Here is an 11,179-nt window from a genome sequence, read left to right as displayed (position 1 = left end):
TCCTCTCTGTTTGGTGCAAAAGTAATAAATCACGGTAGTGATTCTCAGGGCTTTCATCCAGGTTTGTCTCCTCTGGGAGCAGCCTCTGAGTCCTACAAACCAGCTTTGATTTTGCTGTACAGAATGAAGTGGACAAGAGAGTCTAAGGACACAAGAAAGAAGGGCAGCCCTGTCTGTCCTATTTAGTTGCTTGGAGGAAAAAAAAGGGCTTTAGTGTGTTATTAGCGGACACGTTTGCCGGTGCATCTCTGTGTGAATGTGCCGTTGTGTGCGGCATGCAAAAAAAGATGTCAGCAGTGGGTTCTCATGTGAGAAGGGTAATGATGGGGCAGGCTGCTCCGAGCCACTACTGTCGAGATGCAGAGGGGGATGCCAATGTGAAATCAAAGTGCTGCATGCAGCGGGCTTCAGACTGCAGCACAACCACTGACCCACTGCTGTCTCAACGTTTCCCCACTGACACACTACTACTGGTTCCCATACTCGCTCCCTGTACTGTGTGTGTGTGTGTGTGTGTGTGTATGAAAGAGAGAGAGGAGGCTGGTGTATATGTATGTGTGTGTGTGTGTCCCTAAGAGTTCCCCCTTACACTAATGACTGCTGCGTCTTACATGCCTGATAATGACGAGCCTTAGCATCTGATTAATCAGGAGAGTCATCTGAATGGCATCCTAGTCAATGGGAGGTGACAGAGTGCTCTGCTGGTAGTTTTGTTGCTGCTCTGATGATTACATTAGCGGTGTAGTTGAGTGTTGACTGGATACAAAAAGGCTACTAACATGGAGCAGCAACATTTTCTGTATGAGGGATCATTCTTCACAATCTAAACCTGCAGTGAGGTACCAACTATTTTCCGCTAACTCTTTTCTTATCACATGCAATTAAGTGAAAATGCTTCCAGCAGAGATTTAAGGCTTACTGGGATCCAACACCAAAAAGACAGTTTCTTGTTTCATGTGCAACGACATGCACTTGCAGCCCAATTTACACAAGAAGAAACACATGACAAAAAAATCAAACAGTAAGTATTTTTTTAATTTGCATCAGAAGAAATGGAAAAAACTGCAAAAAAAAAACAATTTTCTGAACAGATAATATGGCCGACATCTTAACATTAAAAATTCTAAACATCTTCCATCAACTTGACAATGTTTAAGCTCAAAGCTTCAATGATGTAAACACATCATTTGTCCCACCAGAGTCCTGCGCTCTCTCCTGCGTTCCAACTGTCAAGCGCAGCTTGAGGACGCGATTTAGCGAGGTCTCTGTAAAGATGTGGACACGACAGTCAACAACCTCATGTATCTGGGTTAGCATGAAGTCCTATTTCATCTTATTGTTCTGCGACTGGACATTAGCCAGGACTAGGCTGGGTAGTGGAGTAGTCTTAGGCCCTAGGTGGGTTAGCTTAGCTTCCATCTCGACTCTCCTCCCCTCTCCTTCTTTGGCGGTGGAATTGATTTTTGGTGGAGTTGGTCCGGCTGGTTTGGCTGGGTATGGTAGGATGCAGTGGACGGTGATCATCTCGAGGTCTGCTACACTTTATCCAATCCCCACGCTTCCTTCTCTGATCTTGATGTTAAGTATCTCTGTCAAGTGCCTTACGTGCATCCACTAATAAACACGAAAAGCATCTACGTGCACTGCCGTTGCCATGGCATGAATTTAATTATTAAATGTCAAAAAAGTCAAAAAATAGCAGCCTAAAAATATTCAAATGTGTGTCATACGTAAACTTAAAGTTGCCGAACCACCCAAATTCACAGAAAAGGTCTCAGTAGTAGCTTATTAAATTACATGTTTTTGAATGGTACTGATTCCATTATACATATTCTGTTTCAAACCCAGAGATCTGTGGAGAATCCATGTTGTTGTTTATTTCAAATATATTTTTTATTTCTTCTTGCTACACAGATATTCTTAGGGGGCTTCTCGTCTGCAAATACTGCATGGGAGAATTTTTGGACATATAAGGACGAGATAAATTTAGGTTCCTTTTATGCCCTGAAGGGTTTTCTGCTTCCAGTCAGCCAGAAGTAACTAACTGGCAACCACAAAAAGAGCTGTTTTAAATAACAGAAAAGGCCTGATGTTCATTCTCTGCGCATTACATTAGACTTTGCTGTAAATTTAATTTATGAAATACCTAAAGCTAAACAAACTTCAATGCTTATTTTAGAAATAGGGGCTTTTACCATTTATTTATTTCAAATAACCACACACTGTAGCATATTTAAACATGCAGTCATATGTTTACCCTACACTTGCTAAAGAGAGGTTTACACTGACTGTACCATAGGTTTGCATAACGCATACACTATGTGAAAGATACTTCACCATCCATAGAGCACTACAGTGTCATAGGTGCATACATTTTTTGCAACGAAAGCCACAGAGGGATTCGTTCCCCTGACGCTGGCAGTGTCAGTGCCATGCTCTGCCTCTTTAGCTGTATGGTAGAAATCTTCTGGAGGACACCACCGTTGCTCAAGTTCATTTTCAGCATGTGCATCAGTCTGATTTTTCCTAATTAACAAACCAGATAATCCCTTTATCATCATAGTGCGTATAACAGCTATTGTGCTATTGTATTCCTCATGGCAGATAAATACAAGATCCTCAGTTTCCATTTATCTGGCCTCCTCAGACCTTTTGTGCTGTCAGCATCTTCGTTAAGTCCGTCTGGTCTAGTGAGCGTGAGAAGTGCACCTCTCTACTCAGGTGAGCACTTCTCTACTCCTCTAAGACTTCAAAGTCTAGACTAATCGACTTCCTCAGAAGCTTAGAACGGCACCAGTGTGTCAGTCTATTAACCGAACAACAACCCACGCTAGCCTCTGTTTGCTGCTAATGACGGGTGGTGTGGGCAGAGTCCACTGAGACAGAGCTGCTGTGTACTGCACCTCCATGAATTTAACACCAAGTCACTGTATAATGTGCTGTGGAACTGAGAAGCATATTTTCTATGTCAAGCATCAAAATATGTCACATTAACTTTACATTTCTTATGGACAAGGTATAATACTATTTTGTTCTTCCTGATATGGGGAGAAATATGTTCAGCATCACCAATAAGACACTCTTAATTCATATCAATATACAATATACAATATCAAGAGTTCCCAACATAGCCCAAGCTCTTTAAGACTGAAAGTGTAAGAAACTATTTAAAATGTATGTAATTATTGTGCAAATGGGGGAAAGACAGTTACGAAAATATATTGTAGCAGGTAGAAGAGGTTAAACGAAAGATGGAATTCATATAATAAGTGTTTCCAGTGAATGAAATTAGTTAAGTAGAATAAGCCCATTAAAATATCAAACAGCTGGTGTCAGGTCGAGGAGACTTGAATTTTTGAATAATTTTCATACTTTCTCACCCTTCCAACTTCAAGAGAAAGGCTGAAGTTTACTTTCTCTGTGTATTGTCATTTCTCGAATTTATGACTTGTACAGTTAAAACAAACTCGGCTCATGCTTGTGACAATGTTTGAACACATGATGGTGCAACTTGCAGTTTCAGGTAATGGATTATACCAATAGTGCAAGATGTTGACATACAAAAAGATAAACCCTGATGTGCCCTGCTTGGACCAAATAATATATTTTATAAAATAAATGCTGCATGTATGTGGAGCTCCTGACAACAAAAACGTACGCAGGTGAAGCAAATTGGTAACTAAAAAATTATTTAAGATAAATAATCACCAAAGCTTATAATAATCATCATGATAATAATAATGATGGTTATTATTATTATTATTATTATAACCTCATTTAGCTGTTACACTGACAGAACTTTCACTTTACATTCACATTGTTCTGGGTTAGACAGAATAGATTGACTCCATATGAGCTTAAGGTCTCATTATTGAAATTAGTGATCTTGGATAAATTTGACAAAAAAAATCTTTGCACAATGTTCACTTACTGTACATGTTTTGACGAACCTCATGCGATACAACAATTCTGTAATTTAAGCTGTCAGTTGCTTCTTCTGGCCTCAATCAGCAGATTCACTGATGAAGTCCACAAGATGTGGCTGAAACCTCCTGAATATTTTCACTACGTGGATTTTGAGCTATTTTTATGGTCAAACTAAATATATGTATATTCTTAAGTAACTGCTACTAAACCTGACTGCAGACATGTTGACTTGTCATAAGACAGATACATTTCTATCCACCTTTCATAAGGTACATTTTTAATTTGCGCTCAAAAAGTGTAAATGCCCATAATTTAAAAAAAAACACACAAAATAATGCAAAGTACGTTTTTACGTTTCACTGAGGAAAAGTTGGTGTATCAATAAAAGCAAAATTTGTTGCAATTTTGTTGCACCCTGATCTTCCGCAGTGGTTTAAAGGCACCTGACTGGAGAGTTAACGCCTCCTACTGTTTATTTTAAAGAACCAACTCGTAATATTCTCATACTGGATGCAAATGCACAATCATTTGCATTTTATTTTGCACATTTTCTGGAAATTCGGTTAAAATTTGTGCCAGAAACTGAAGCAGCTAAATGGAATTCAAGTGTCATTAATTGTATTATTTGCACCTGTGCTTTTCCTCCCATGACATGTCAAAATGTCCTCTGTGAAAAACGACACAGAACAGGAAATGCCCACAAAAATATCCCCCCACCTCCAACAAAAGGAGGAAGGAGGCTCAGACTATCTTGTTCCGCCCCTGTAAATCATTCCTTGTTCCAGGAAGCACTGGTAACACAAAGATACTCCCCTTTTATAAATAAGCTCCAAGTTAACAAGTAATTAAAGACAAACTGTAGACTTCCTAAACAGATGCTACAACTGAGCCCCTCCAAATGAATCGGTCCCTCGCCTCCCTTCCCTCCTCCCCCCCTCCTCTCCTCTCCCTCCTCCCCTCCCTCCCAGTCGCTCTCCTCTGACTACACACACTCTCTCCCCTACCTCACACACACGGACGCCTGGACGCTGCAGCGTTTTTAAGAGAGTGTTTCCAGCCCTGGATAGGAGGGAGGAGGCAGGAGGAAGGCGATAATGTCCGAATCCTGACCGTATTCCAAAAAAAAAAAAAGAAACAAAAGAAACAAAGACATTGCACATCGGACGGATCGGCGATCTGTTTACGAGCGCTATAACACGGTCAGAGTGTCATTGCAGACATGGGTCGCAGCGGTACGGCACCTTTCGCTCAGCTCCTTGGGGAGTGTTTTCACTGTCAGTCCTTCAGCGCTGGAAATGGCGTTGTGATGCTGAGCATGGAAGACGCAGCGGAGGCGGATGCCAGGGAATAAAGAAATATATGATCACCTGTGCTTTTCTTTGGGTTGGATTTTTAGTAGCGGTGGACAGTACCATGGTGAATTACCAGAAATACATTACTGTTATGCAGCTGGCTCTGGGGGTGACCGCCTCCAACAAAGAACATTGTCTTCCACCCAGGAAGCGTATGTGGTGAGTATGAATCTTGGTGCGGATGGTGATGATGATGATGATGATGATGATAATGATTATGATGCAGGTTGGGATAAAAAAAAAAAAAAGGGGGGCTTCGATGAGCCAAGTTGTCGCCTCCCACATCTTGTCAAATGATGAGCGGGTCACGGAGCCACGGTGCGCCCGCTCACTCTCTAAATGACATAATATTCCGTTCAGCCACTGCAGCCAGTCTGCACCATGTTGCAAGCATCACAAACCCTACTGTGGTCGATACTAAGGCAACTGCTCCGCATGCTTGGAGTTTGTGTGAGTGCGTGCGTGCGTGCCTGTGCGCGTTCGTGACACCGGTGGCTCATGCTATGTCCTTCTTCTCCACCAGTTTGTAAAGTTGAATGCGTAGGGATGATGTCATAGCCTCATCATTGTTTCCTTGCCTCTAACTTCATGTGCTTTAATGTACTATACGGCCTCCACTGCACTGCTGCTGTCACTGGAAATGTCACCATCAAGCTAACCCTGTGGTAAACCATTACCCTTCCTCCTCAAAGTCCTCTCTTAACCCCCACTGCTGTGTTGTAATTCATCAATAAAATGTAAAGCATGAAATATGATCCCCTCCTGTTTTGTATTTCATGTGCTGCAGCCAGGCCTCTGTACACCTCTCATTGCCATGTCTATTAAACATTTTCATACTCTGCTCTCAGCATGTGTGTTTGTGTCTTGTATCCACCTCGTCAGTGTCCTCATTACTCTGTGTGCCTGTATGCTACATAATATTGCAGTGACCACCTCTCATTGTCTCTCTTTTTCTCCTCCGGCGGCCTCGTTCATTTGTTTACTTTAAGACAGACTTTCATTCCTTTTCCTCGCTGTAAGCAGTTTGCCGCCAAGCCTGCAACGTGTGTGACATAGTATCCCTAATTACAGCCGGATTACCATCTTGTTTGAAAGCAAAGACGGTTAATTAGGAGTCAATAGGCTCAATGGCACTCTGATAGCCAAGTGTCTCGCACAAGCTCAAAATGGATCGCACGGCGGGGATCATTTTACCACATAATGCAGTTACATCGGTGGGGCTCCAGTGTGTGAGAGGCTGAACTATTATCATCACCTCTTCAAAGCCAAACTAAACCACTAAATGTAAAAACACTGGTGCTGAAAATCTCTGGCCGTCATATTGTCTTGAAGAAGACTATCATGATCAAAGGAGGTTTACAAACTTGCATTTTTATAACATGTGAAATTACCTCAAAATTTACATTATGCAAATAGTGTGTGTACAGTGGGATGTTTTTGCAGTTTGTAGTTATTAATGGTGTAATAAGGTGTTTTACAAGAACATGACCACCATCTGTTATGGACTCAAAGAGAAGAGGAGCGATGCCAACGAAGTGCTGCTGTAACCTCATCAGGGGTCAGACGCTGATCACATACAGCTTTGTTTATCTCTTGGTCTCTTTGGCTGACATATAGCTCAGTCATCCTCTTATTAGCCTAATTGCACCCCCGAGGAGAAGATGAGGGATTTCACTGAGACAGAGGACTCCTTTCATCTTTCTTCTGTCATTGTTATTTTGATACCTCCATCTCCATATTCAAGTAGATTTTAGAAAGAGCTCTTCTTGTCTCATCCACAGCAGTTCACTTGTACAAAAAGCTAACCTTATGTAACTCTTAGAGCAAGCTCTGACCTTGTTAAAATGATTTTTTTTCACCACAGTGAAAAGCAGCAGCTACAGCTTATTTCATATGGAGTGAAAATGCTGAGTTCTTTATGCACCTCCAATAATCCAGAAAAAACACACTGACTGATCCATAAGTGATATTTTTGTGTCTAAACGTTTTATCATTATATGTCACTTAGAGGACCATACCAGGATTTTGCATGTTTCACTCCATTTAGTGCCCCGACGTTTGGGTACAACCAACCATTTTGCTAATCATGTTGCTGCGGTTTGGATGTTTTCAATGTTTTTATACCTTTCAAGCAGCTGTTATTAATTTCCATACCGTAAAAATAAATTTCTGTTAGTAGTGTAATTTATCACACTGAATATCATGCCTGCAAGTCACAGTGTTGTTATGAGCAATGCAGTGCAGTCTTTTCAAACCAATCTCCATTTTAAGCTCATTACCTTCAGCAACAATTGATCTTTGACAATAAAATATTGCAGACTTTTTAGTAACTGTGATACATCACCCGTCTGTAGAAAACTTTAAGGGACTGCTCATTTTTATTTGTGCTAATTCACTAATTCTGTAATATCATAGACAATATTATAGTAGTGATAGATAAGAAAATAAAAATAGCAAAAACACTGGTGTGGCCCTTTTAAAATCAATAATTAGAGTTGGTATAAACACAAACGCTCTTAATAATATGGTTTAAGAACTAATATTGACACATATCAAAAACAAGGAGACACCAAAACCTACAGTTTGTTTTATATCATATTAACCTGATAGTACATAGCATGGTGATAGCTAAATAATACATGAAATAAAGAATCTGGGATTAATACTCATGGTAAATGATTATCCTGGTTGTCATCCTCTGCTTTATAATTGTCATTAATATCATCATTAAAAGTAATAGTAGTAGTAAAAATAATAGTTGTAGATTCAGTTGTAAACGTAACAGTACTAGTCGTAGTACTAATACAATGCCTTTCTTGTGGCTCTAGCTGCCAAGCACCTTTTACAGAATGTGTGAATATGAGTCATTGATCTTCCACTTCTCTCTCATCCTTCTCAACTGAATATTACACAAGAAAATGTGACAAAACACCTAATGGATGTGATCAAATGCAAAGCTGTGTAGTGCACAGTGTCCTCATTTAATAGGCGTGTGTTTTTGGACATTTCTGTGTCGATGGAGACCTTGTGAAACATGTAGTGTCTGTCCACCTGACTGAAATGCAGCACAGTGACATTGTACTCAGTAAACACTCAGTAAATACAAAATGAATTTGATCAAAGCCAATAACCACATATCAAGTTTCTTTAGTTATCAGACATGAAGCACAAAACATATTTTTATAATGATAAATGCACAGTGTAACTGAAAGCCTTGGGTTGCAGAGTGTAGTTCTTCATATTTGTCAACTTTTCTCTGCAGGTATTATGGAGAAAGATGCTCTACTGATAATTTAATAAATGTGACTTTTTAGATCAATGCTGCTCCATACCCATTTACACTGTGTCTCCATACTCGGAAATGTGACATAATAGAAATACTCCACTAATGGAAATGAATCTATGGCAGTCATGATAATTGATGAATTCTGATCAAGTCTTGTTAAAGCCTCCAAAATGAGAGGATCCGCTGGTTTCTTCTTTCTTCGTTATTGTAAATTGTGTTCAATTTGAAGAAATCTCTTTGAGCTTTGGTAACTTATGATCACCATTTATTCTTATGATTTACTTCCTAGAAAAACAATTACGTGAGCAATAAAATAACCAATACTACTACTACTTTAACTAATAATAATAATACTAATAATAAATGATAAGTTGCCTCCATAAAGGGAATTATTATTTTGTATTTGTCAACTCTCCTATCAAGGATTATGAAAGGCAATGTGCTGTATGTATCTGGAGTTGGATCATATTTCTGTCATCACAAACACATTTAGCATACAGATGTACAACAGGATGTGACATCACTGAAAAACACACAGATTTAAACAGAGGAAAACACCTCATTGCATTTGTGTTCAGAATTTAAGCATCCTGATTTTAAGGTTGCTCTTTACATAATTGCAGCCTTAACTCTGTCCCATTTCTGGTCAAATGATCAGAGCTGCTCCCTGTTCTGCTGATCTCTCAGCGTGTGGTGGTGAGATTACACACCGCTCTGCCCCAACACTTATACCATCCACTGAGCAGAGACCGAGTATGCCATCATGTGCATCACATTCTCCTAAAATTAGAGGAGGCACAGCTTCGCTTGCCTTTGATAAAGACTGAATAGCAGCAGCAGCTCTCTAAATTAGGAATAATCTTTGCAAACAGATGTTCCTCTTGCCTGCAGTCTTAAAAACCCATTCCCCTCTGCACACAGCCAAAGATTAGCATTAACCTGGTTTAATGAACTTTACACTCTGTTGCAAGCCTGCAGGGATATTACAATAAGTCTATTGTGTTTATGTAATGTTTCCTCTTATTTTTAACCTGCACCTTTTCTCCAAAAAAGAAAACAAAAGCAGACAGATGGTGTGGTCACAGTGTAGAGATAACTCATTAAAGCACTAATGTTGAATTAAATTGTGTGTCTTTTACAGGGCGTTTTGCTGAATTCGTTTTATTGTGTTTCTATGTGTCCCAGACACTGGTCAGGACTGCTCTCCTTGTTAAGTGTTATAGTAGCAGTGGGCAAGATGGGAGGAATGAAGCGTAACATTGCCTATTGACCTGCTGATTAAGCAGTAGCCGTTATTGCTCGACCTAATCGTACCTGATGGCCCCTCCAGGCAGACAGGGAACAGAGAAACGGCATAATGTCCTGCAACGGATTCATGTGTGTGTGTGTCTCTCATCCTTTCCTTGTAAAAGCATCAGGCATCAGACCTTCGCTTATCTGTGAACTACATTATCACACTCTGTGGTGGTCGGTGTGGGCCATCGGCGCTCTTTGCATTGATGTTATTCCATTTTCTTTTGAAGTGGATTTTTCTTTGTTCGCAGCGACTCCAATAGCATAGTCATATCAGGGTCGAGCAGACACTTATTGTGTTGTGAACTCGCCACACATCAAGAACCTGACCTGTTTGCTGAGACAAAACAGCGGATAGAGGATTGAGGCTTCTGTGTAGCACATTACTGATCAAGATAACGTAATCTCAGTCTTTACATCGCTGTCTGAAATCAACGGAGCAGAAATTTTAAATGAGATTAGTGTGTATACAGGACTAAAACAAGCTCAGTCAGACAGAATATACAGTAATTCAAATATAAGTGTTTCACATTTTATATATTATTCTCTGCTTTACAATTGTCTTATAAATACGCCATAACCTTAAATAGGTCAACATTTGGAAAAATGCTCTTATTTGCTTTCTTGCTTTATGTCTGTTAAAGGTCACTAATTAACACATCTTGTTTGGTAAAAGAGCAATACACGACATTCAGAGCATTAATGTAGCAGCAAACAACTATTATCTATGTAAAGATATATTGCAGTAAGATCTACCTGAGTGGGGAATTAAGTCTCTCCCTCTCTGTGTGCTGTTATCCAAGCTTTTCCTTGCTTTGTTGAAATAGCCGGGCCGGCCGTGCATGCTTTTAGTGCATGTTCCTGCATGTGAGCGTGTCCCACTGGTTAGCCCAAAAACGCTGCTCTGCACTGCGCTCATACAGCAATTACAGCCGATAACGCCGTTCTGACCAACAGCATCATCACCGAAGTGTAGCACCCAACCTCTGGTTCACCCTCAGGTAAATACTATTAGCTGTGTCAGCAAGTTTGCTGTGGTTTGTGCTGTTAGCACCGTTAGCTACGAGCTGCCTGCTCAGGCGTCGCCATCTTGAGAGCCGTTGAGAGGCAATTTAAATGCTGCAAATATCATATATGCAGCTTTAAATCTGTCCATAAACCAAAGTTTAAAAATGACAAGTTCTGTGAGTTACTGCTGGAAATATTTCTTGGCTGGGAGCGGTCACAACAGTGATGACAAGACTCTCTAAAATCGCCGCACAGGTCAAGAAATAGTCCGGCACATGACCCCCTGCGAAACCAAAACTTGTTGTTTTTACAC

The 11,179-nt window shown here is 40.2% G+C and overlaps 1 protein-coding gene across 7 annotated transcripts in view; it reads left to right on the top strand.

Annotated features, from left to right (window-relative positions):
* Positions 1 to 4,902: 4,902 nt before the first annotated feature.
* tjp1b (tight junction protein 1b) overlaps positions 4,903 to 11,179 on the top strand; it is a 51,153-nt gene continuing 44,876 nt past the window's right edge. For all 7 annotated transcript variants that reach the window (XM_031857584.1, XM_031857575.1, XM_031857531.1 and 4 more), the window contains exon 1: positions 4,903 to 5,438. In XM_031857584.1, the coding sequence (XP_031713444.1) occupies positions 5,287 to 5,438 (152 nt within the window). In that variant the 5' untranslated portion in view covers positions 4,903 to 5,286. The remainder of the gene's footprint in view (positions 5,439 to 11,179) is intronic.

The sequence above is a fragment of the Anarrhichthys ocellatus genome, unplaced genomic scaffold (assembly GCF_004355925.1).
Source record: "Anarrhichthys ocellatus isolate YVR2014 unplaced genomic scaffold, GSC_Weel_1.0 scaffold2, whole genome shotgun sequence".
Lineage (NCBI taxonomy): Eukaryota > Metazoa > Chordata > Actinopteri > Perciformes > Anarhichadidae > Anarrhichthys > Anarrhichthys ocellatus.
Note: the sequence above shows the minus strand (reverse complement) of the source record. Positions and strands in the feature narration are given on the sequence as shown.